Below are 26,858 nucleotides of genomic sequence, written 5' to 3'. Positions count from 1 at the left end.
CACAGTACATTAGTTTATGTTTTAAGCTTATATGATCTTCAGCCACCCTGTCTATGTTGACTTTCCCACAAAAAGTACACATTCTCTAGAGCTGCATAGGAATTTACAAACGTTAACTGAGCCTCTCTGTTCAGAAAGATTAAACAAATATGTTGATGTGATGAAGGCAGAGGTAAGATTGTTTGCTCAATTATTACACACGCTACATGGTAGACAAATGGCAGAAATCCAAAAGGTCTGCAGAGTTCTGGCTCTTGGTTCAGCAGTTCAGGCATTAAAAATCTTCCTTGCAACGTACCTGGAACGTTTAATGATCTGAACAAGGTATCTTTTTGGAACAGCATGATTTAACAGTTTGATTTTCTTTATTGAAATGGTTTGCAAATCAATACAGTTATCTGCTATAACTATTCATCTATTCTGGAACAGGAGAAAAGCTTTTTGATGTGATCTCATGATGTAAAATTCTTTGTTCAGCTTGGTTGGATTCCTTTACATATACTATAGACAGTGGTTGCTAGGGATAGCTTAAATCCTGGTGCAGTGATTTACAATTCCTAATAAATGATCCTGGTAGCATCACAGTGCAGTAATAATCAAGCTGTACTAACTACAGTTTAATGAGGCTGAAACAGCAAGATATGGAAGGAGTCAATATAGGCTGGGAACCCACAATGTGCTGATGGAAGAATGGAGTGAAAGGAGGGTTTGGTGGCTAAAGTACTGCTTGGGGATTTGGAGACCTGAACCAAGATCCTGACTTGTCCACAAAACCCTGCCTAAAAAAGAGCAATCTTGGCCTGTCCACAAGCACCAGCTGTTTGTGCTAACATCTTTTGAGACCATTAATTTTGGATTTCAAGTGAAGTCACTAATCAACCTGAAAAACTAGACAGTGAAAAGATGAGAATTATTCCTGCTCGTACCTACTGCAGGCCAGAAATATCACCTGGCTATTCTTGCCATTCCTCTGGCAATGTTCCCCAGCCACATCCATCGGACTGAATGTGGAGTCAGCCACCTGCGTGGCCAAAGTCTCAATAAAATATGTGGCAGCCTCAGGTAAAAGGGAAGATGGAAGCAACTGTGGTAGGGGGACAGGATAAAGAGGAATAAAAATGTGATTACAGTTTGACATCTCCAGCTCTGAGATCCTCAGGACAAAGTCTGCCTTCATTTTACCAAGACCCCTCTTATATTTTGCCCTGTTTCTGTGAGAACAGGACAGAGCCGAGCATCTGAATGTGACTGTAAACTGCCAGTAGGTAAGGTGTAGCTTGGACATTGCACTTTATTTCTAGGGTTTTTTTGTTACTGCATAACGGTACATGCAAATATTGCACAATGTGTGATCACACTGGAAAGTGAGCAAGAACATGAATTAAACAGTCTGTGAGCTGACACTGTGCATTCTGTGGTCTGCAGAGGCTGCTGCGGGGGCTTTCCATTGTTGCTAGCGTCTGTGTGCTTTGAGAGAAGACTAAAGGCTTTAGTCAGAGGGCCCATCCTGCAAACAGCCCCTGGAGGCTCTTGTGTACCCCAGGCCCTCACAAAGAAAAGTAGTATCTGCTGTTTCATGGGACCTTGAGCTACCAGCAGCCAGAGAAAAGCTACTGAAAAGGTTTCAGTATCCTTAGCTGCCTTAGTTCAGATTTTAACTTCCAAAAGGACTGAAGGTGGTCAGCACTTCTCAGAAATGGGCACTGAAAAGAAAGCTGACCCAAAGCTTTGAAAGTAGCTAAAATTTGGTGGTTTCAGCTCATTTTCCTTTGGTACAATGGGAAGTGAAAGAAAGTACCTGCAACAGTTGCACTTCTGACAAGTTATTCCTCAGTAATAGGATACCGGCTAGAGAAGAAAATGACTGCAAATCTCATTCTTAAAGTAGTTTATTTTCTGTTGTACATGCTTACTGCGTAACAAAATAATGTGTCTATATATTTACATGATTTAAATTAATGTCATATTAATATAATAACATTTTTATATTTTACTTCTCAGTACCAAATACTCAAAAATCTCTTCCATTTCCTCAATAACCTCTGTATGAAGTTCCTTTTATTTAATGTTTGCATGAACAGCATGCTTGTGAATGAGACAGTATTGATAACACTGGAGATAACAGAAAGCCTTACAGTGTTTCATCATAGGTGTCCTGGACAATACAAACAATGAACAACAGAAGTATTTATAACATGGGGTTATACTGAATTATTAAAGAAAACCTACAGAAATTGTCTATAAATCATCTACAGGGATCTAAATCCCATAGTTTTTTACAGCACACCCGCACACTTCTAGAGCATTTTTGGGTTTAATTATTTGAAGGTTTAATACAAATTTCCTATCTTAAATGGAACTTTATTGCTCCATTCAAGCTCTGATGAATAAAGACCATGCAATTGCAGTCTGTGTTTACTTATTCACCAAACTCCATTTCCCTTGGTGGTTTTAAGGCTGTAACCTTAAGTGCTTTGAAAAGAGCAAAGGCTCTGTTAGTTTCAGAAGATTTTAGATCATCTCCAACTCAGTTTTTGATCAAGGTTCCTAGAGGTAACAGTGCATACTGACAATTCAGTACACTATGAGTTTATCTTCTGTGTAAACTCAATTTAGATCATAAATCCAGTCCAATTGGGGAGAAGCTATCTTGTATTAAAATCATTCAGATTAACTCTACAAATAAAATGTAGGGATTATTATAGTCTGAAAAGACCATTCTTGAATACTCTGAACTTTCAAGACTCCTATTAGTTTCAGTTAGATTTCTAAGGCAGTTAGGTGATGCTTTCCTTCATTTTCCCAGTTTCTTCTACTTGTGAGATTATACCAGTTGTGCTGAGTTTTTATGTTTTCATTAAATAACACTATGAATATTAATTATGCTTTGTGAATATTAAAAACTAAGTCTCTGAGCTGAAGTACAGGTATGAATTTAAGTAACATTTGCTCACTCAAAATGAGTAAGTGAATGCTTTTACCACCACGCAGAAGGGGTAAAGAATCTCCTGCTACAAAGAAAACTCAACTTCATGCAGCTGGCTGCACCCCTCCTTCTGCTACTGCTTTACCTTTTTTGAAACACTTTTCATACCTGCAAGCTGATGTAAACCTGCAACTAACAGGGGCAGAGCAATTGCAAAAGGCACAGCTTGTCTATCAAACAATCAAAATAGTTTTGGATGACTGTTCAGAGAAAGTAAAAGCCCAGAAGATGGCCACACCTAAAAATCCATTTGAATAATAATAGTCCTACAGGATTAATTTACCAGAACTTACTCAAATACAAGCCCCTCCTATGCAAAATCTAGTCTAACAAACTGTATGGGTACCGTAAGTAGTTGCACAATTCTGACAATAGCATCTATACTGGGGCTCTATTCAGAGAACCGCATGTACATGTAGGTACATCTTAGAAATGCAAACATTTCAAATGATACATGCATGAAATATTATTCAGCCATTAAAATGTAAGTATGCTACAAAGTAGGATTCAATCATGAAAAACGTCCAATAACATTAGAAGCAGGTCTCTGTATGGAGTTTCCATTAAGATCAAACCACTGGTTTCCCACAAATGGTGAGTACTACCACATGTTATTCTGTGGACCAGTAGCAGATGGATATTAGGGGAGGCTGATATGTTAGAAGGCTTTTTTCCTGTAATGAAAAATTTTTCTATCGTGGTAATGGGAAAACAGACTTTTTCCTTGGGTATTCACTTGAAATGGAAGTTCTTAAAGTGTCCAAGGAGTTTTCCATCTGAACAGACTGTGATTTTCTGCACCTCTTTGGGAACAAGTCCTTGTAGAATTCCACAGCCTTCTTCTGGAAGTGCTTCCCAACAATTACGTACAGGACTGGGTTCAGGCAGCTGTTGCTAAAGGCACAGTACGTAGCTACCTGGGTCCCTATGTCATTGATTTCTTCCAGACATTTGAGAGTGGGTGCAAGATAATGGATTGTGTCGATGAGTGTACTGATCTGGAACGGAAGCCAGCAAATGATGAACAGCAAGAGCACAGCAAGGACCAACATGGTGGCTCTCCTCTCTGTCTGGACTAACTTCATTTTTTGTAGCTCACTACTTCGTAAGGTTTTGATGATTTGCACAGTGCAGTAGGTAATTACACAGAGTGGGATCACAAAACCCACAATATTCAGCAAGCAGTTGTTTACAGGCTCCCAATAGCTGGCTGGGTAAATAAGAGCACAGGCTGTGATGTTGTATTCTTCGTAATACTGTAAATTTCGGAACATCATTGTAGGTGAACATATGAGCAAGGCACACACCCAGACTACAAAGCTATTCCATTTGGCACAGACAGTTCGTCGCATTCGTCCAAGAGACATGGTTTTCACCAAGGCCAGATAGCGGTCGATGCTCACTAGTGTCAGGAAATAAATGCTAGAATAAAAGTTTGTGTTACTCATTATGTTGACAGCTTTACAGAGGAACAGGCCGAAAGGCCATTGAAACTTATTAGAAATATTAATGGCCCAGAAAGGTAAAGCACAGACTAACAGTAGGTCAGCAAATGCCATGTTTGCTAGGTAAATTTCGGCCACTGTGCAGCGACTCTTGTGGAAACACAGGACAATGAGGACAAAGGAATTTTCTATGGCTCCCAGAATAAATATAAACCAGAGAAATCCAGGCTGAAAATCGTGTAGCCATTTCCATACATCTGAATTAATACATTCATATTGATTCAGCTGATGCACTCCTGAATTATTGCGGAAATTTGCCGGACTGACTGTGATCTCCTGGGTGGCCATGGTATTGTAAAGTTGTGTAACATTGTCAGTTTTGATGGAAACCATTTCTGTGCAGAGAAAAAGAAAAAGATGACATGAAATTGTTACATTTAGCTCATTGCTGCAAAAGATGCAATAAGAAAAACTGGGTCTGCTTTTCGTACTGTCCTAAAAAGGATGGCTTTGAACAGGCTTACAATTCTCTAGGTTGCTTTCTTGTAGACACCCTGCATGCTTGCAGAGAGTTTCACAGACTAAAACACTATGGACTACATGGACCAATTTTAAGTGGGTGAAACAGAGGGGATAAAGCAACAGCAGATATTGTAACCAACAGGTTAACTGAAGAGAACATTTACCAGCCTGTATTCACTAGAACCAAGCTGCAGCAAGTCTTTTTTAATTCTTTGAGGAGGTTCATTGTTACTTTCTCTTATCTTTGTGTATCGATAGCCATAGTCTCCTAAAGGACAGATGTACCTTGTGAGTCTTGTGTTGTTCATTGTTAAGCTGTTAATTCTGTGGTATGTCCCTCAATAGTTTACACCCTCTCCTGTAAAGCAAGAATTGGGTGTAATACAATGGTGCTTCCTCCCCATACAACACCATATTTTTTCCAAAATATTATGACTGTCACAACAGACATTTAGTTTGCAGTTCTAGCTTGCACTAAGAAAGCTGCAGGAACAAGGATCAGTGTTTGCAAGCAGTGTGCCTTTCTCAACTTCTCACTGAAATCACCTGTGTATTTCTGTCTCTGTGTTACAATCTCTTTCTGAAAACAAGTCACAGAAGAGATAAATGGTACAACCTTTGTGAGGGAACTTGATTTGAATAGTATTGTCTGCAATGAGTGGGTTGGCAGTTTGGCAAAGATGGTGGCCATCATGTAAGCCAGAACCTGCCTGCAGCCAGGCTGCAACGAGCCAATTTGGGTGCAAGAGCACAGTCTGAAAACCAGGTGCTGTACTGCGAATATTCCACAGGTCAGAACAGCTTGAAGTCTTACAGGGAGCTATTTACGGGCATAAATGTCAGATATGCGCTTAAATTTTACTAAAACCAAAGAGAAGTTGAGTGTGCAGCATCCACTCAGTACTGTTAAAATGTTAACTGTGGTTTTTATTGTTGTGCTCTCGGATAATTAATTCTGAGATACTATTCAAATGCAAGACTGGCTTCGCAGATCTGTATGTATAATTCTCTGGACTGAGTGACAGAAATGCTGTTTGTCTTTTTCCAGGTCTTTAAAATACCATTGTTTATATTACGGTTTGATTGGAAGCTTTTCAGATGTATTTTTAAGACATTTGTCTGATTCGGCTGGTAACTTGGCAGTAAAAAGGGGACACATTTGTAATTCCTGAAAGGATTGGGTTCTCATTCGTGCTCTGGTTACTGGATCTGTTGGCTGATAAGTGTCAGTGCTCAATATGCATATAGACATTTGGCTGTTGGATGCAGAATTACTGAAAAATGGTGGTCGTATTTTGTGTACTTAATGAAGCACTGTAGTGCTTGAGAACCAAAAGCAAAGATGAAGATCACATTTTAGTAGTTCAGTAAAGGCAGTCACAGAGGAGGCTCTCTCTATACTGTAAAATTTATAACAGGGGTGTCAGGCAGGACAGGTGAACTGAATAAAACAGGCAAGTGGAACTGAGAACCTTGAAAGACAAGGCAACCTAAATTGGATTAATGAGTACAAACCAAAATGTCAGCAATGCACATTTCATAACTCAAGCAAAGGAAAGTATTTGCACAAACAGGGTAATGACATAAATTCTGCTACGTTCATCCTGCCAAAACCTCAAGTTTTCAAGCACACATGTAACTGCAGTAACATATCTACATCCTTTATCCTGTCTCTTCATTGACCTTATCATTGTTAGAATCACCTCAGTCTTGAGACATCTGTATTCTATTGTTTTCAACCAGCATCTGAAGAATGGGTTGGTGGAGCCTCTTTATTACACAACATTACATGTTGTAGACACTCACCCAGTGACTTATGCTTTTGGTGACACTGGTTATCATCTGGAGCTTTTAGGTCTAGTGGATATGGGTATTTTTCTTCTATACTGAAAGCAAACACCATTTGCAGTGCATGCTATGCAACATTGCCAATATTCTGATTTATGTCCTCTTTTCACCTTCCAGGTGCAAGCAACTACTGTAGGTTGTAAATGTTTTGGTTAGAAATCTTGTTTTTGTTTGAGCCCTTCCAGGCATAGCAGAGCACCTGCACCTATAGTGCATTTTTCTGTGACTTTATTGGTTCATATTTCAGCACAATGGAATATAGGACAATACCAAAAGCCTCACTGATACCCAGATATGCTTGATCTATTGCTTCTGCTTTATCTATTAGACCAGATTGGATTAGTCTGACACAACTTTATTTTTGACAAGTTTATATTGGCAGTTCCTTGTTACTTGGTTATTCTCTATTACCCTACATATGTGGATACACTGATTATTTAATATTTTGCTGTCATGATTTCCAGGTATTTAAATGAGAATGACAGGTTTGTAAATCCCCGGGTCCTGCTACTTGTGTCTTTTAAAGACAGGTATTATTGTGTTTTGCCCCCTCTGGGCTTCTGAAATATCCCCATTCTACTTTGGTTTCAGACATAAAAACTGATAGCAAAGATTTCCTCTCCTAATTCCTGAACCATGCCAGGGTGGGTTATATACGATCTTGCCACTTTGCATAACTCCACATATTCTTTAATTTGTTCTTTCCCAATTCACATAAATCCAATTGTTCAAAGCAATCATCTTAAATATCAGATCATAATCTTCATTGCTGAGAGGACTAACACAGAGTCGTCATTGAACTTTTCATCATTCTCTGAGTTACTGGTTCCCTTTTCCTTTTGGTAACAGGTCTCGACTTTCCTCCACTAACCATTTACTTTTGATATATTTCTAGAAACATTTTATATTACCTCCTGTATCCCCTATTAACTGCAACTCATTTTTGTCCAGATGTTTTTGATATCTTTGATGTTCTGAGTTCTTAAATAATACCTCAGATGATAGCCATAATTTTCTCTAATTAATCTCCCTATAGCAAAGCCTGGCATCAAGGTGCTGGTATTCATAAGCACTTAAATATCTCAAAGCCCAACTTTCGTGGCTGTGAGAGATGCCACTAGCAAATTGCAGACAGCAGTTTCAAGTCTCCCTTTCTGTGTCTGCTGGCAGTTTACACTGTAAAAACACATAGGAATCGAAATACTAATGGATGATCAACAAAAGTCATGAAGTTCTGTTGGGCGATGCAATTAGCAGAAGCTGTTTCTTCTGCCGGCAGTGAGCTGTGAACCAGCAGAAAGAATTGTAGGTGCACTATTTTATGCTTTGAGTTTGGATGTGTGCACATATTTAATACAATGTTCATTAGTAATTCAGAGAGTGGGCATAAGGACTATGTCGGCAATTTCTATGCTTTTCCCTCATTATATTACTAATAGAAAAACAATAAACAGGAATTCATTTGCAGCAAATAGCAGCTCAAAAACTGCCTACTGATATATGGTAATTTTCCTACAAGTAATCTCTTTTAGATTATTTTTTTGAGAAGGGAAAGCCCTAGAACACTTTAAAATAAATTCATTATATCATATTACTGTGGTCTAGTAACAGTGTGCAGGTCCTAGTTAGGATGTGACCAAGTCCATAACATGGGGATTCTGGCAACCTGCCTCCTTGTCGTTAGCTCAAGCCTTTCCATAAAGCACTGGTAGAAATGTGGGAGTGAACAAGGTAAAATGTGCTAATGAACAATTTACAAACCCTATTAAGATGCTGTGCTTGGTGCTATTCTCTATAGCACAGGAAACTCATTTAGAGTATGTGCTTACTGAATAAATTATGATTGACACAGCCACAATTTAGAAAAGGAAATGATTTGTCATTTGCTTATCAGAGCTCAGTGAAAATAAATGCGACCCCTTCACACACTCTACAAACACTTTCTGTGCAATGCAGGACAGGCCTAATGTCTCAGCTGGGACTCTCAAAAAGATTTTATCTGATGGTTTTCATTGAAACACTGTCCAGCTGAAGCAATCTATCATTACTTATTATGACGGACTCCTGTGGGGGTTGAATTTGTCCCTTCTGGAGTTCACCTTCTACTGTTAGTTATCTCCTCCTTGGCAGTCACTAAAAACATTGTCAGTCATCGTCTCATGTTGTTCGAGAATATTTTTTGCTAATAGCATTGGGCACAAATTACAAGGTTTTGATAGTGGGGGATTGCAGGGTGCCCTGTGTGGGAGGCAGTCGTGACCTTCCCAGTGCTGGTGGCAGCCAGTCCTGTGTCTCTTGTAGACACTGCCCTGACCAAGGGAGGAGGGCTTTGGGGTCAGTTGATGCAGGGATGTGTTGAGCAATGGCCGGATCCTGTCAATGCTGCAAATGAAGAACCCTTGCAGCGGGCCTGGGAAGAAGGGGTTAACCAACTGTAGTTGCTGTGCTGTTGGATTGTCTTTACAGGCAAGTGGAGAGGGACCCCAAAAAGGTGGTGGTCACCACTGCCATGGCCTGAAAGCTCTGAGGGCTGGGGACAGTCAGTAAAGCACTTTGGTATTGCCTGGTAACCTGGTGGGATGTCCTGCTGGTCAAGGACTGACCTGTATGTACTGTACTGGGGGAAGCATGCCAGGAGACAGGTGTGAGATTGTCAGCAAACCAAGGATAACACCTAGAGTTGAGGTGTCACGTGTGAAGGGAAAGTCTCCCTGCTACAGCTGTACATGCTGGGGCCTATGGATATTCTTGAAAGAAAAGAAGCAGGATATGATGAAGTGGGACAAAAAGCCCTTTAAGGGTCAAGAGCTGTGAGCTAAGGAATGGAAGGGCAGGGAAAAAAAAGTCAGAGATCACTTAATGCTACTACTGGATGTGAGCAAGCTCCAGGACAGCTAAGCCATTTGGTGCATTGCTTTACTCCCCAAAGAGGGAAATGACCATGCTTCATTAGGTGAACATTTTTCACAACCTGTTTTGGATCTGGATGAAGCCCTACAGCTACTGGACTCATGAATCTATTAGTACCTCCACTAGTGGTATTAATCTTTGCTTGTACTATGTCAAACATTTGCTTGTATGCTAAAATATAGTGGATAACTTAAACTGCTATGATGGCCTTGGTTATGTGTTTTGCAAGGCCAAGACCTGAAATGTGTAGTAAGTATTCAGATTATTGCAATGTTAACTCCAGTAATCTACTCTATGGGAGCAAGGCAGGGACTTTGTAATGCATATATTAAAGCTGTTGTGACTTCGCTGGTTACGCATTTTGCAGAAACAAGGTGTGAAATTCATAATTGCTATATACTGAGATTGTCATAATATTAACTTTACTAATGTAGTCCTCAGGGACAAGAGGTGTAGCCTATAACAGATAAATGTTCAGGATTATGATGTTAACCCCTATAATGTGGTTTGCTGGAGCAAATAGTGGAATATTAAAAAGTATAGGTATACAGTCGTGATATTAACCTGTATAGATTAATCTGCAAGGACAAAGGACAGAGCAGACCCAAGGCTCTATTAGCCTTCTACTCCAAATGAGGGATTTCTGTGATATGTGATCACTCATGATGAAGGTTGTCTAGAGAGCAGCTTAGTTTTCCATTTATTTCAGTGATTTTTTAACAAGGGAGTGAAGGATAGGTATGACACCCAGTCTGTAGCACCCTTAACAGTATTTTATAATTACCTGCTTTGTTTTGAGTGCTACCAGCAACGAAAAATGTTTTCAGATACATACAGCTGGCTTACCATACATACATACAGCTTCATATACAGCTGGCTGTTGATGGCACACAGGAGTGGAAAAGCTGCAAGGACAAACATGGTTTTGAGTGAGTGGCTGCATACTGAGAGGGGGACTGGCCCACTTCTGACATGGTGTTTTTTGAGAAGACAGGTCAGCTACAGAAAGAAATAGCAAAACACCCAAGGCCTGCCACAGCCTCTACTCTAAATCTCTGTTCCTGTGCAGAGCCAAGCCTGCTTTGATGTTATGTATTGTTTGTGTGGGTTTGTCCTCCTGACCATCTCTGAGCCCACCTTGGGCAGCCAAGTGTCCCCCAGTGGTGCCTATGAGTCTGGCAGCCTTGCTTCTTCACACTGGTGTTAAAGCTCCAATAGATGCAACAGAGGAGCTGTCAGAGCCGCAAGAAGAAAAATGGCATCTCCCTGAGAGATCTGCTTAACTGAAATGAGAAATAGCTGGAGTTTAAAAGCTGCCGTAGGTAAGGGTGGTCCTCTGCAGTGCAGTGCACACAAGGAAGCCTGTGTCCTGCTGACTCTATATAAGCACTGCTTCTGCTTTCTCAGGAGCTTGGAGTGTAAACCTGATTGACTCAGTAAGTTGTTAAGAGGCTGTAGAACTTCCCCTAAACTGCCTCATTTGTGACCATCTGACAGTATTTGCTAGCCGAGGAGAGGTAGGATTCATTGTAACAGCTTTGGAGGACTTGGTTCCAGGACAATGTCTGTTTGCAAGGAAAAGGAGGGGGTTTATTTAGTAAGAGGTTATAACAAAACAATCTCAATGCACATTTTCTCCTTTAGCTTCACACCTACAGGTCTAACAGGTCTGAAGCATGTGTGATGGGACAGCATAAGCAGAGGCACTGCTCAGCAAGAACCCAAAGGTGTGCTGGAAGATTGAGGCCATCTTCTGTGATGAACTCTTATTTTTGGAATTTAGTATCAACAAAAATACAGGCAAGACATCCTCCTTATAAATTCTATACCTTCTCTGTAAGGATTATTTTCAAACCTTCTATTTCAAACAGCTCTGCTTTCAACCTTTACTACTGCAAAAAAGCATCCTTGTCATCTATCCCCAGTGTACTGAGTCTCTTGTTCCCATCTAATCCAAGCCCAGTGGGATTGCTCTCTTTGGCTTTAGAAGGGGTTTGATTTGTACTTTGACTGAATATCAAAAGGTAACATTGTGTGGCTCTTGTGGCATTTCTGAAATGTGCTCTGAAAGTTACTCAGAACATCCTTTTAATTCTGTTTTACTGAGCAGACATTTGTTATTTTTGAGAGATAGAGGAAGTGTCAGAAACATTCCTAAAATATTCTGCTTTTACTGACTCCATGACTTTATTTTTTAATTTCCAATCTTTGTGTAATGACTCTCTAATGGGCTTTAGCACATTTGAGGTTCTAGATCAGTGGACATATTTTCTGTCAATGTTAGCTTAAACATTTCCTGTTCATTGTTCCTTCCCACCCTACAGCTGCCCTTGCAGTTCATGAGGCTTCATGTTGAACCAGATTGAGGAACCTGACTTGGACAAAAATAACTTTGCAAAAGAAAAAGTTATTTTTAACAGAAATCAACTCCCTAATTTGTCAGAAAATTAAGGCAGTAAAGAAAAGATACAGTGGAGCTACTTCTCAAAGGTGAAATTTTTAGACACCCTTTGGCGTGCAAACTTGAAGCACACCATGGAAGGACAGTCATTGCTCTGCAGTTAGTATTAAGGGCATTTACGTCAATTATGTTAGGAAAAGTGGAAAAAAAAAAAAAGTTCTGTTAAATTAGTTATATTAGTAACAATGAGTCTAACATGAGAAGAGGTTATTAACTTTCCCCTCTGGGTAGGAGGTGAAGCCACTCAATCCCAATACTGCCTATTGCAATCAACTAAAGAAAGGTGTGGAGAGGGCACAAGCCTAATCAAGTGCAATGAAGCACTTTGCATAACATTTTTTTTTCTAAGTGGAAATACTGAACATGCTCACTTAGACTCTCCAGTGTTATACTTTTCCTAAAAAATCCCACTTTTTATCCCCAAATAACTTGGGATGTTGTTTTTCAATGCTTTTTATATAAACCATTCAGTAACTGTGATACTTCTAACAAAAGGTATTATCTATGTGTAAATAATTATAACTGACATGGAGAAGAACAGAACGGCTGGACTGCTGCGAGAGCTGCTAGGAGGAGGAAAATATGAACCAGTTTGGAGAGAATTACTGAACACAGGATTTTTGTATATGGAAAAGGGCCAATCTCATCATGAACACTGTTTTGATTTAGTCCAGATTTGGTGATGGTGTTTGAGTCATAGTCCATATTTGACCTCTGCTTGATGTCATCAACATTTCAGAAACTCTTCTACTAAAAATTCCCTCCAAAGTGTTGCAAATGTCACCAAAGCTTGATGTTCCTGCCATTCTGAAAGAGCAGTTTTAGTACAATAATTCTATTGAACCTGAACCAAGAATTATTTTTAACATTAGAGGCTGTTCCAGGATCAAAACAACAGGATTTTCAAGTTTCTTCAGTCACTAAATCATTCAATTTCAACCTTGTCAGCCTCAGAAGTTTTAAAGACCCAGCTGGATAAAGCCCAGAGTAGCATGGTCTGACTTCATAGCTGACCCAGCTTTGAGCAACAGGTTGGACTAGAGACCTTCCAAGGTCCCCTCTAACCTGGATTATCCTAAATTCCTCAATTTGTGCTTCTTGTGCTAATAATTGAAACCTCCAGTTGGATTAAGGCCAACAAACAAAAGATGAATCTCAGCAGCAAGTGCCCTAGCTCACTGGAGCGTCCTCACTCAGGGGGTTCCTTAGGAAGCCATGGACATTTTTTTGAAAGCACCGTGGGAATTGGCATTTGCTAAAGTCTTTTTTTAAAGATTGGGACACAAAATTGCCACATCCAAATCACAGAAGGAACCAGAGAAAAGGTTTTCTGTGTTCATAGGGGTTTTCAGCAGGGGGCAGAAGGCAGCCTGAGTGCCAGGACAGCAGAGCCTGCGCAGCTGGATGTTGAGAGGCCAACGTTGGCAACTAAAACGTGCCGAGTTAGTCTTCTGCATCTAGGCTGCCATGTGACACACTGGGCTGTTGGAGCCATGTTTCAATATGTACGTACTGTTCCGTTTACCTTTCTAATCTTTATGTTGCTTCAGTTATTTCTTTAGGTGGCTAGAAAAGAAAGAAAAGCCCAGAGAGAGACACCTGGAAGACTTAAGCATAGACATTAAAACAGTGAAGCTGGAGGGATGCACAGGAAATTAAAATAGAAATCTACATTTGTTGACAACTTGGTCTGGCAGAGCAATGGAGAGTTTTGCCTCTCTTTTCAACAGAAAACCTGAGGGACTGTATTCAATGTGTATAAAGGAGATTAAAAAATTCTGTGATCTTGAGGGAGAGCAGCAGCCAGGTTTGGGAGGCAATTCAGGTGCTTGAAAATGGGTGTTTTGGAAAGTGCAGGCTGTCTGGGATGCCTTCATGGAGTTGGTATATGATACAGTACCTCTGAGAGGTCTTCTGGAGACAAGCAAGATACCCTGGAGTTTCTGAAGCACCTGCAGACCCTGCAGGGCCTCCTTTGCCCCTTGATGTTAGCACTAAGATTAGAGGGTGTGGGGCATAACTCCACTGTGAAACTAGCAAACCTTTGGGCTTAATAGAGCATTATAGGTACTATAAAATAGAGCATTATAACTGTAAATGAAATGCATAATTATAGCAAAGGAAGATAAGGAAAAGAGTCTCCTGGGAATTAATCTTTTTAAAAAAGTCCAGTTTTAAGAGCTCAAAAAGAGAAGCTGCTGGTTTCTTCCAGAAGAAACGGTTAAAATATAAGTTTCTGATTTTTAAGTATTTGAAAAATAGAATAAAGGCGGCTTGCGTTTATATTTGAAATTAATATGAGTCTGCTGTAGTGCTCAAAGTATTGGACCTTGGCTTAGGGCTGTTTTTAAGGAAAACTCCTGCTTGTCTTTTGGGAGAATAGGAAAGCTGTGTAAAGCTCTGTGGCACCTTGTCAACAGCTAAAGCAGATGAGTTAGAGGCAAAGGCTTTTGGTTTTACTGTTTTGTGTTTCTTCTGACAAAAGGTATTATCTATATAAAAAATAACAGGGGGGGAAAAACAAACCTGCCTCCATATACTAATCTTTGCTGACTTTCTGACTTTTTAAATATCTGCATGTTCATAACACCTTCCTTATTCCTGAGAACTCTGTATTCCTCAAAGTTGACTTAAAGCCTATCCATATTTTAGCCTTTCGTAACTATCTCAAAGGCAACATGAGCTAGAAATATTCAGCAAGAAATAACTTTTTAAATTAATCAATTTTCTTGTAGAAATATTTCCTCTTCCTTCTCTGAAGTATGGAGGAGAGAAAACACCCATCTAGTCAGAATGTAATGTCATACAGTTCTGATTATCTATCATTCCTATTGCAATATTTATAAATGCCATGTATTATTGTATTCTTTGCAGTAATTTTACTGAGAGTAAGTTACAAATGTGAGTGGATTCAGTCTCAGAAATCTTTTTCCTTTGAAAATTTCTCAGATGAGATGTTATGAGGCTATATGATTTACTCTCAGTCAGTGGTGAGCACAAGGGCTAGGAGAGCTTGGGCATGCTTACTGGGCACTTCTTAAAACCAAGTGCCCTGAAGATGTAGTTGCGGTTTTGTTGCATGTGTTAGCTCACTTAGCTGCTCTTTGGAGCTGTGTAACTCCTCTTGTAGGGAAACCTTTCATAGATCCTGGATTTCAGTAAACATCCAGAAAAGCATTGCTGTTGGTGATACACTGGGTGAGAACATTCCTCTTGCAGAGTAAGACTGCATCAAAGCTTCATTAAATTAAAAAGGGAAGGGTATAAACAAATAAATAATAGAAAATGACAAATCCCTTGAATACTGTTCTAGAGTTGTTTTGAAGCAAGGTACAGTTTGGATAAAGGAATGAAGTATCAGGGTAAATCCCTCAGCTGTTTTTTCACAATAAACCTTCTGCTAATATTTGAAAGAGTTTGGCAATAAAACTAAATGAGGTCTGTAACTGTGGGGCCATCAAAAATTGAAAATTTGATACATACAAGACCTGTACATAGTGAGGTGCTCACAGCAACAATTCCCTAAGTTAAATTTAGACCTGAATAACTGGTTTAATGTTTTGTTTTCCTGGAGATTTCTATTATGTTAATGCTGTGCAGCTTTTCCCTTCCCTTTTGTACAGCATGGATCAGTAAACACAGTAAACTTCCTGTACTTGTTCAGCAACTTTTACCATTGTAGTTTACGAGCAGAGAAAGATGAATTCAAAAACTACCAAACTCCTCCGAAAACAGAGATCACTTTCTCCTCCTCCCAGCACACACATCAATTCTGCTGTTCAAACACTTCTGAGAATGTTTAAGCTGTTCTGATTTACTGAGGTGTTTTTTTTTTTATCTTCATATTTGGTCCAAAATGATGTTTTACATTTCATTCTTGGTAAGGTAAGGGATAGAGGGTCAAACTTTGCAAGTGGCATCAAGCTTTTCCCTTCCTTTTCTCAAGTTCTTCGGTGCCTTTGAGGGCAAGCACTAGTTTACAGCAAAAACATAAGCAGGAATGTTGCTACTTCACTGAGCAGGCATTTCAGATAATGCCAGGGTAGAACACATCTCTAAATGCACTGGTTTAAGATTCCCACTCAGCCTAGCTTTCAGTCTGAGTGGCTCCCTTTCTCAAAGATGCAGAAAGGAGATGCTGAGGAAAATGGAGAGATGAAAATGACAGATGTAGTTCAGGGGCTCTTGCAAATTTGCAAGTCACACAGGTGAAGGGGATGGGAAATGTGCCTGATGGAGACAGAGCTACCTAGGGCCCTGATTATTGCTAGGTAGAAATAAAGAAGATTACACTTGGTTTGTAGTATGTGTGAAATAAATCCAAAGCTTGGTCTTATTTGCTTAGACTCACAAAGCTCACCAGTTTCTACCGTTATCTGAAAGGCCTCCTACCAGCAGGGGCAATGATCAGATATTGTTTTGCTCACATTTTTCATCTTTGCAAAGTTTGCACTCAACATTGAATCTGTTGCTGAGAAGATGATCGTTTATTAATATAATTTATTCCTGTTTCTAGCTGTTTCACCTTCTAGCTTGATAACATTTCCCTGTTGCACTGTGTTTCAAATGGTGATGGATGGGAGCAAGCCCAACTGCACATTTTACTGGCAGAAAAGAAGCAAAAGCACTGCTTGGAGTGAGAGTAACATGCTTTGGCACCAGGAACCACACAGGGTGCCCTGGTGGGTGCAGTGACTGCTGGGAAAGCCTAAACCTTGTCCCAGGGCTGAAATCTTGCATGTCCCTTAACCTTCCTGCACTCATGGTGTCTGCCTACAAAGCTGAATGATCACAGCTCACACAGTTTAACAGAACTATGAGAACAAATGAGAGACTGTCACTTCCTGAGTTTTATGGTATGACATGTAGATTTACCAGGCTGGATTAGGGTCAAAGGAGGTAGTATCCCCTCCCCTGAGCACTGGAGGCACCACAGGAATTCTCTGTTGTAGACAAGGGATTGCTGTACCCCATCACCACTGCAAAATTCAAAGAGCTTAACGCACTAATGTTGTGAGACCAATTTAATATCTATTGCAGGAGTCTGATGTCACGTGAAATGGCAGGTCTGATGGTATCAAACACTACAATGTGTCTATCAAGTAGCAGACAATACCTTGAGCCTAGTGAATAGCTAAGGTAACCTGTATCTAGTGATAAAGTAATAAAATGATTTTATCAAGAGTAGCTTGCGCAGCTAGATTATATTTCTTTGTTAAAGTACGAATTTCCTGCTTTAGAAAACAACCTTTCCTGAAAACCAGACAGATCAAAACTGCTGCAAGTACCATGCCGAAAACAGCTAAACTGGAAAAGAAATAAGTGAATTTTCAACTGGCTGATGACAGTTTTTGAGAGGTGGGCTGGAGGAACTGCTCCTAGGGTAGGTTCTCAGAACTGGTCTTGGGGTTCAACTAATGAAGTAGTTACAGGGTTGATCTCAGTATGAAAGATAGGAGAGCACAGATGAAGTGTCAGCGACATAAATTGCTTGATATCTTCATTACAGAGAACAATGGGAGTATCTTGCAGATAGCACTGGACAATATTAATAGAGCAACAGAGGTGGAATAATAAGAGGAAAAAACTGAAGCACTTCCGTTCCCCAAGAAGATGTAGTAACTGATGCTCCTTTATTCACCTTGATGTAGTAGAGGCACAGAAGAGCTGTTCAGCAGTACACAAAGCTCCACTTAAGGCTTGCACACTGATATGCACGTGGATGTCCTCTAAAGCTCTTGCTGTTTTTTGCATTACTCCTACCAGACCTCTTCAGCTCAGTTTAGCCATGCCTTTCTCTTAGCAATTGAAATACTTCTCTTTTCCCTGGGTAGCAGCTCTAAGTTCTCATGACTAGGCAAAATGTGAAGGTCTAATGGCCAAATAGTATTTGCCAGTATTGCTCCCTCTGTGCATTAAATACTTAATGGAGAGATTTGACTTTCAGATGAACTGGCTCTGTGCCCTGAAATCACTTTACTTCTAGCACCTTGAGAACACTGTAGCAGACATTTAGAAAAATGGCAGAGATCTGCCATCTCCAGTGCCTCCAATCGCTCTCATGTTTACACTCTTGCCAAGGGTATTTGCAGTAATGCAGCATTTCCTGCACATTTTCACCACTGGCTTTGACAAGTACAGCCTTTGACAAAAGCCCAACTGTCTCCAATAGCAAAGACTGGAAGCCCATAGTATGGGTGGCTGACTGGTTGCTGTCCCAAAGTCTAATAGCTATTTCAGTTGTTTCTTTCCTCATTTCTTATCATAGAGGTAACTGCTTATTTTACTCTTGATTAAATTGACTAAATTGAGTTGATATAATCTCTGTTGCATTTTTCAAAAACATAAAAGATGTTCTGAACTGCAACTACAAAGTCATCCCCCACCAGCAACTGGAAAAGTTTCAGTCACTACTACTTTTTCTGTTGCTGAAACACACACCAATGGCTCTGTGCAACCAGAAAAGTCCTTAGTGCAGAGGGCATTGCCGGCAGAACCTGTCCACTCTATAAGTTAGTGATAACGCCTTGTGTTCTCTTAATGCCTTCCATCAAAGGGATACATGGACGGCTTCACTGAGTAATGGTGCAGTTTTCAAACAGCATGTTGGTCTCTGACAACAGAACAGGCTAAGAAGTATGATTAACTATATAATGTTCAAGTGAAATGACACCTTTAATTTCAAGCGGGTAGAACTCAGAGGAGATGATATTTATGCAGGTTGTTCAAGTTAGCACCCCTACCAGATGGGCTTCTTAAGATGGTGTCAATTTAATTTAGAACCCCTGACAACAGCTGTAGACATATTCTGAAGTCTACATTAAACTATAAACTCAGATTTCAACCTCCTGAAAAGCTTTTCTCATGGACCATCCCAGTGAATGATCCCCAGCATCACTGATTTGTGTCATGGAAATCAGTACAAACAGGCCATGATGCTAATTGTCTAAATGGCATGTTGTCTTTACTAAAAGAATCGGTGGTTTGTTATTTTGTTTTTTAAATTTCATACTCTTTTAAGAAATCCTAAAAGCAGAATGTGGCAGTGCAAGCACTGTTGAATTCCTTCTCAAGACGTCTACTCTGGAATGTGCTTCACTTCTTAAATGATAAACTTCAGAAAGCCATTTTGCCTTGCCCTTCCTAGGTCAAACATGTCCTGCTACGCTGTTGCTTGAGCAGCTGGGACAGTAATTTCATATTATTTTCATGTATCTGCTCCTGACTTAGCCAGTACACAAAGCATTTGCAATTGGAAGGAGGTCAGTTTTCAGATATCATGATATCCTCACCACAGAAGAGGAAAGCTCAAAACCAGATGCACATACTGGAAATGGTGTGTGTGAGTAACTATAGTGTAATTCAGACTGTATTGCAATTACCTTTATAATCACAGCAGATAAAAACTGGATATACATCCAGAAGTAGTCTGTTTTTCTGCTGAAAACCCAGGGGAACTCTAATGATGACAATCTTAAGTGGGAATACACCATATTTCTATTGGAAGAACTAAGTATTCAAATACGTGCTGATAGGGATTTGGTGATTAAGACCACTGGTGTTCATCAAGAAGTTACGTCTATCTGCTCTTTCCAGAACGTCAGAGCTGACAAAAAAAACATGGTGAGAATTTAGAGAGACAGATTCCCTTTGTATATGCCACAGCTCACAAAAATCAAATATCCTTCAAAGATTGAGCAGTCACATGGTGTTGGGTTGTCACAGGGTGGCTCTGGAGACTGACACAAGATCGGAGACCTTTTACTGTCTGCACAGTGGTAACAGTTAATGGGTCACACTTTCTTGTACTTCACATTCACGTATTACTACAGCTATGTAGGAAATATTTTGTGAAAAGTTGGAGGAGGGTAATTTTTCTTCATATTAAAATGACTATCAAAGCAGAAAGTTTCTGGAAAAAGTGATTTTAAAAGAAAGATTTTTCATGAAAGATTTGGGGAATTTTACAGAAAATATTTTAAAGATGTCTTTTCTGATCTTGAACAAAAGAGGAGACATACTGACTGCTGACAGCTTAGCAGGAGACCCAGATTCACTCTTGCTCTGTCTGGCCAACCAAACACTTTATTATCTTTACAAAGTGGAGCAGCTCCAAAAAAGAGAGAATGAAAGAGCCCAACTCACTACATCTCATTCCCCAGGCACTCGCTTAAGAAGGAGGATGCCTCATTCAAAATCTCCAATCTGTTCTACCCATTCCCAGGCAGATTTCTCCTCTGTGTGTTGGTGTTCTGTGTTTTGGTTTCTTGCTTTTGTTAAAAATACTGTCAAGATTCCTTCATTCTAGATGGGAATTTCACTTCTTCCTTCTGCTCTTCCCAATTTTTCTGTGAAACAGAAATTTTGTCTTCTGGCCAGCTTTGTTAATTTTGAAAAATGTTCTGATGTAAGTTAATCATGTCACCATTGAACTTGTGTACCATCACTTCTGCAACTGCTGTAGAACATAAAGCACTGCATAGAATTGCATGTGACAGTTTTCTGCAGCAGGCAGCAAAGGCTCGTGGCAGGATGTCAGGGCAGGAACAAGTGAAGAGGAAATGCACAGATCTGAGTCCTGGAAAAGAACAGAGGAGAAATGCTGCTGCTGGGGAGGAAGGAAGGATGGAAAAATAGAAAGAAGGGAGAAAGAGGGGTTTAATTTCCCAAGAAGGAAAAGGGTTCTAGAACAAATAATGAATAAGGATTCCTGAGTCAGGTATATACCAAAGTTATAAGAGTTTTATCTGGGATTTTCATTTAAAATATTATAAAACCTAGATACAGACACAGTTTGGATCCTTATTTTACCTAGCTTCAAAATAGTCCAAAATTTGAAATTGTTTGATTCTTGTATTTAAAGTCAAACTTTTATTTGATTTTTTAAAGTTATTTGACCAGACTCTATTTATCCTAAGTCAAACCTTACTAGTATGTTCCATTTAACCCTTTTATAAAAACAGACACAAACGTGCAGTGGAAACTACTTATACAGTAAACCCATCTACAGTGATACATGATGCAAAGTGTAGCAGAATGAAATTCCAGATGTCTCATACTATACATTTATGAACTGTAATCATGATTCCAATGCCAATTTGTAGACTACATCTGTTGCTGTCTTCTTACATTTCAAAAAAAGATAAATGTTTCCAAAACACTGAAGGAAACACCTACACAAAACTGACTCCACTTTGTTACTTCTACTTCCTTTTACTTCTGGGAAATGTCCCTTTTATTTCTCAGAGGAATGATGTAAGCAGAAGGTGAGAGCACACAGTTGTCTTACACAACATGCCTGTACATGCTGTTTTTAAAAAAATACGTATGTTATAAATTAAAACTTCTGTGAACAATATCCCAGCCATTCATGAATTGCATTCACATCTGATTCATTATGACTACTTCAACTCAGTTGGAATAGTATCACTTTGAAAATGAACTTGCAACTCACAGAGGAAAAAAAAAAGAGTAGAGCTATTGAGAAAGCTCTTAAGTTTTCAACCAGTGTCCTTGTTCTTGCAAACGGCTAGTCCATCTTCTTCATTATCTGCCTTTATTACTTACTGTAAATCTCTACAGCAAATGAAGGCTTGTGAGAAGATAACTGCTTTTGCTCGTTTATCTGCCCATGAGGGATAGTCCCAAATCCTCACGACTTGGAAATTTTGTCATTAACTAGAAGAAAGAAAAAGATCCTTGCCCAAGCAAAGGAGAAGAAATAAACAACCACAACAGTCTTGACCCTAATAGACGGACACATCAGAAATGTCTGATGAAAATATTTCTTGATTGTTTTGTACAAAGTAAAAATCTGGGAACGAGGAAGAAAGTGGTGTAGTCTCCTTGTAGGATTGTCCCCTAGTAATGGGTAGGACAGGGCTGCATGGATTATGCAGAGGAACGTATCTTGTACTTCTCTGACAAGATGCTAATACATCTCTATCTGTTTGTCTATATAGGTGCATATATGTGTGTGTCTATATATATGTTTATGTGTGTATATAGAGAGAGGAGATAGAACTTCCAGAAGCAAACATGTCCTGGCCACCTTTAGTGCCACAAACCATTTGCCTGCTGTTTTACTGTTTACTCTGGGAGAAAGTGGTTTGTGTGTTTCCAGTGCCCAGCCCTGGAAGGACCAGGCACAGCAAACCTTTCTGGGTGATGCCAAGGAGAACAGCCATCAGTGAGCTGGTCTTGAACAGGTGAAGCAGGATGCTGCATGAGGAGCATGTAGGAGGGCTCTCCAGAGTACAAACACAGTGTCTGGAGGGTTTGATTTAGATGACTCAGTCTAAAGAAATAAAGAAATAAGAAATGCATCCTTGAGCTCAGATATCACAGACTGAGATGAGACCATTATAATAAATAACCTGATGACATTAGACTGGTTGTAAGATTAATTGGATGAAGTTCAGCATTAAGCTTAAGCTGTACAGTTACAACAGCTAAAATTTGGCTTGGAGTGTATTTTGTGTCCCACAGCAAAGTTTACCTGTTGTGATACTTAAGGGAATATACACTGCATAGGTTTCTTTCTTGTCTCCTGATTTTACAGCTAGGAAAACAAGCCTTTCACAGACCTTTCTCTCTGGAACAACAAGCCAGAAAAAGGATGTGACTATGCTATCATGTTTGGTAAGCAGGTTACTAGTAAGCAAATCACTCATCTCTGCTAACTGATCTGTAAGACCTCATCTACTATAAACTGTCATTACTCTGCTGATGTGGATGGCACTGTGAGCATTCAATCCAGCTGAGGATCTAGCCTGTATGGTTAATTGTGTCACTTCTTCTGTCCCTCATCTGGTTGGTTGCTTGGTGTGCTGTTTGCCCCTGTCTAGCAGGTAGGACCCAGAGCACAGCTCTGCAGATATTGCCATACAGTCTGTGTTATACTGATGACCAGAGGCTTTGGTGATAATGTGCAAAATTTGTGCAAGCACAGGGACAGGCTTTGCCTCAAAGAGTTTATAATCTAAGCAGAAGCCAAATATAATACAGAGAATGTAGAATATAACTTGCTACAGGGAAAGACTTCTGGAGAAGGAGATGAGAGGGTACGTGCAGATCTGAGCTAAAACCTAGTCACATATACTGCAATATTTCTGTCTTCCTACTTGTTTAAGGATCAGGTCCCACCTTTGAATTATGAAGGCTTCAGTTGCTTTTTGTAAAAATGCTCAGTGGACCTGATAAAACAGTTCCAGTTTACTGGCGTGCCCGCTATCTGCAGGCAGTTTACCCTTCACATGAGGAAAGTGGCTTGGATTATTGCTTTGCTCCATGTGTGTGGGCAGAGAACTCACATCACCCTTCTGGAGGGGAACCTGCTGTGCTTCTTTTGTACCCCATGACACTTCAGAGCAGCAGCCCTTCAGTCAGTCAGCAGATAGGATCATAGGAGCATATAGAATCATATAGCCATGACAAAGGACCAGAGCACCTCCAGAGACACAAGCGTGCGGATCCCAAAGAAAATACCTGCAGCATACTCCCTTTTGTCCAAGCAGGAACACTGCAGGAGGAAAAACAACTATGGCCACTTCTGTATCTGGGCATACCTGTATATATCCTGTCAATATCTAACCATAGTTCACTCTCTTTTTTTGTGGAGTTTACCTGTAATCTCAGATAACATGGCAGAAATGGATTTCTGCATTTTGACAACTCCATTCTCTACAAGTCAGCCTAGTCTGAAGTCTGCCTTTGCAACACTATCACCACTCTGGCATACCTTAGTGTGCAAAGCTCAGCACTAACAGATCTGCAAACCTGGATGATCAGATTTGTTTGCAGTGATCACAAAAACCATCCCAAATTTGCTAAATTGGGTTCAGAAGTTAACACGTAGGGAAGGTAAATATAGCACAGCAGCAAAAGTAAGTCAAATCGACCCCTTCAGGGAACATCAAGAGTCCTGAAACATTTTGTTGAAGTTTGATGTAGCAGCTTGTCTGAACGCTTTGGACTTGCTTATCATCAGACTGAAGATAGCATGCTTTCAGCAAACAGCTTTGCTCTTCTTGTTTTTCTGGCATGTAGCCCATTTGTGCCCGTTCTCCAATATTTAACTCTTTAGTTGGGTGTTGGACCGTGACCAGGGTCCCTCAGTCCCAGTGCACTAGCATTACTTTTAAGTAAATGAGGTGTCACCACTGTGGTAAAGTCTGTGTGAAGACAGCAGCCTGCGAAGTCCAAATTTAAAGTGTTGCTGTGGTGCTCTTACCCTCTGCTTTCCCATTGTGGTTGAGCTTACCTACCGCAGGGCTGTTACAGTACAGGGATGCCCTCTCCTCCCTCCATCCCTGGTCAGAGGCACCCAGCTGAGGGGAGAAGCTGGTCCACCCATTTGCCTGCCAACCGCTGGGTTTGTGAGTCAGCACCCAAAGACTGTACCATAGGGTGTGATTCTTTAGTAGCTACCCATTCACCCAGAGTTACTCCGGTTATAGAGGAATGGCTAAGGAGAGCTTTTCTCTCTACTTTAACGCACCGTGTTTCTTTACAGCTCTGTAAAGAAGCATAATCCAGAGGCATAACTTTTCAGCTCAATACATGAAGTATGCTAAATGCAAGAAGGAAGGAAGATAAACTGTTAGATAAGGTAGGGGAAACTCAGATGTATGGAGTACAGAGAGAGAGTTTTAAAAAAACATGAGTGACAATAGAACAAGGCTGGCTTACGTTACTTCAAATGAAAAGTGGAGGTTTTAGCTAAATGGCATTTATTTTCAGGGTTTTTTTACTTTATATTGATTAGCATTGCTAATGAGTTCAGGTGTACTTTTGCTGTTGACTTGACTGCTGGGAGGGAATTTGTTTTGAAAGCAAAGCTCTATTCTCTGATGAGTTTTCCTCAACTTGTAATATGAATTTTTTTTCCTACTGTGACTTTGAAAACAGTGGGATTTGGGTTTCTAAGAGCTGTTTACCCCCTTCTTTCCATGAAAAACAGACTACCAAACACTGACTATTCTTAAGCAGTGGGTTTTAAGGTCTTTATAGTGCTAAAATTCTCTTAAATTCCTCCTGTTTTCTGTTGCAGAAAAGACTTCAAATATTACATAGCTATGAGAATTTTAAAAAGCTGTGTTCCGGTGCAATTATGAGATCCTTATTTCAGGAAGCTCTAACTCAGTAGGAAACGCAGTTTTTTTGTTGGATTGTCGGTACAAAATGTTCAGGTGACTTTGAGTAACTCAGTTAATCTTGTTCTAGCATGTATGGGGCCCAGTGGAAAACCTGACAAAGATTTTCTGGAGGTGTCTCTGCTCTGTCTATTACAAAGTCTTTATTAACTTGGGTACATTTATCGCTTCTCTTTTAGTTTTCACTATTCGCACTGAAAACAAGACAAATATATTTGAAAGTCTATGAATGATTCTGAAGTGTAAAGATGCTTCTCTTCATTTGTTTCTTAACAATTGCAGATTCTCAGAGAACAGCAGACAAGATAAAAATCATATGACTGATATTACTCAATATCCTGATACTTCTATCTTAGAGACTCTGATGTAAAAATATTTTTTTTTCCTAGCTGTCTTCTAGATTCTTTAAGAAAATATGTACAGCTGTTCAAGATAAAAGTATTCTCTTATCTTAGGAGACAGAATCTGTAAGATTACATAGAGTGTATTAAAACAAGGATTCTAATGACAAACTATTTGAACTCTTTTGGCTTTATAGTTATTTTGTTATTATTACGCTAAGACGGCTGCTTAGGATACTGAGTAATGGAAAATGAATAGCTAAAAGTATAGCATATTTTTCAACCTTTTGTCTTTTTGTTATAGGAACCTAATTACAATCCCACTTCTAAGTTTTTCTTTGTATCAACATCTTATAAATCATGATCCTACTGCATTTTTTTATTTGGATACAGACATTAGAGAGAAATTGATAGTGTTGCTTAAAGGTCATCCAAAACTTTCTTCTTCATCACATATGAAAAACCTTTAAAGGTTTAGTCTTTGCCATTCAATCACCGCCGACGAGCCAGGTTAGCAGTGTGAGGTACACACACACACACACTTCCTGTCCCACAAAGTTTACAATCAAAATAATAACCAGAGAGAAAACAATCAGTATGTCCAGAAAATACAGAAAAAGCCTCTGGTTTCTCCCCACTATTTTGTAGGCAATTTCTCAGCTGAAAACAAAGTTAGCTGCTTGCACTTTCTGGGTTTTCTTTTTTTTTTTCTTTTTTTTTTTTTTTTGGTGAGATGAAAGAACGTGTGCCCATGGTGTGATCAGAGACACGAAATGTCTTCCAGAGAGAAGAAATCCTTACCCTTCAGCAGCCCATACACTATATAGTACCTGTGGCAGGTGAAAAGCCTTGTGCCTTTGATATGCTGGGTACTTGGAAATAAAGCATTTTTTTATAAATACTACAGCTCTGCAAAACCTAACAAGTTACAAAACCACATTAGCAATAATTAATTTTCTCCTCTTTGTTCCTGGAACACTAACAACATCAGGTCATCAGGTCTTTTGTCACTGAACCAGAAACATATTAAGAATTCAAGAAGTGGTTTTCAAGAAGCAACAAACCATACTGAATTTAAATAATGAGAGCTTTTTGTATTAGAGAGAAGTGGAAACACATACCTTGACTGCAAATTCACCACTGAGCAGGTACAAATGGGTGAAGTGCAACACGACTCCGGGAACAGCCAAG

At 39.7% G+C, this 26,858-nt stretch overlaps 1 protein-coding gene across 3 annotated transcripts; it reads right to left on the bottom strand.

The window, feature by feature from the left end:
- Nucleotides 1-1,873: 1,873 nt before the first annotated feature.
- On the bottom strand, nt 1,874-26,858 carry BDKRB2 (bradykinin receptor B2). Of its 3 annotated transcripts, XM_074821589.1 has the most exons (3): nt 26,789-26,848; nt 22,329-22,469; nt 1,874-4,826 (listed from the first exon to the last, which is right to left on the bottom strand). In XM_074821589.1, the coding sequence occupies exons 2-3, from the start codon at nt 22,357-22,359 to the stop codon at nt 3,679-3,681; spliced, it is 1,179 nt and encodes a 392-aa protein (XP_074677690.1). In that variant the 5' UTR covers nt 22,360-22,469; nt 26,789-26,848; the 3' UTR covers nt 1,874-3,678. The 3 variants fall into 3 exon arrangements, with proteins under 3 accessions (XP_074677690.1, XP_074677692.1, XP_074677691.1); XM_074821591.1 differs by lacking the exon at nt 22,329-22,469 and having other exon boundaries at nt 26,789-26,858; XM_074821590.1 differs by lacking the exons at nt 22,329-22,469; nt 26,789-26,848 and adding an exon at nt 10,558-10,613.

This window comes from Strix aluco, chromosome 4, assembly GCF_031877795.1.
Source record: "Strix aluco isolate bStrAlu1 chromosome 4, bStrAlu1.hap1, whole genome shotgun sequence".
NCBI lineage: Eukaryota > Metazoa > Chordata > Aves > Strigiformes > Strigidae > Strix > Strix aluco.
This window is presented reverse-complemented; position numbering and strand designations above follow the sequence as displayed.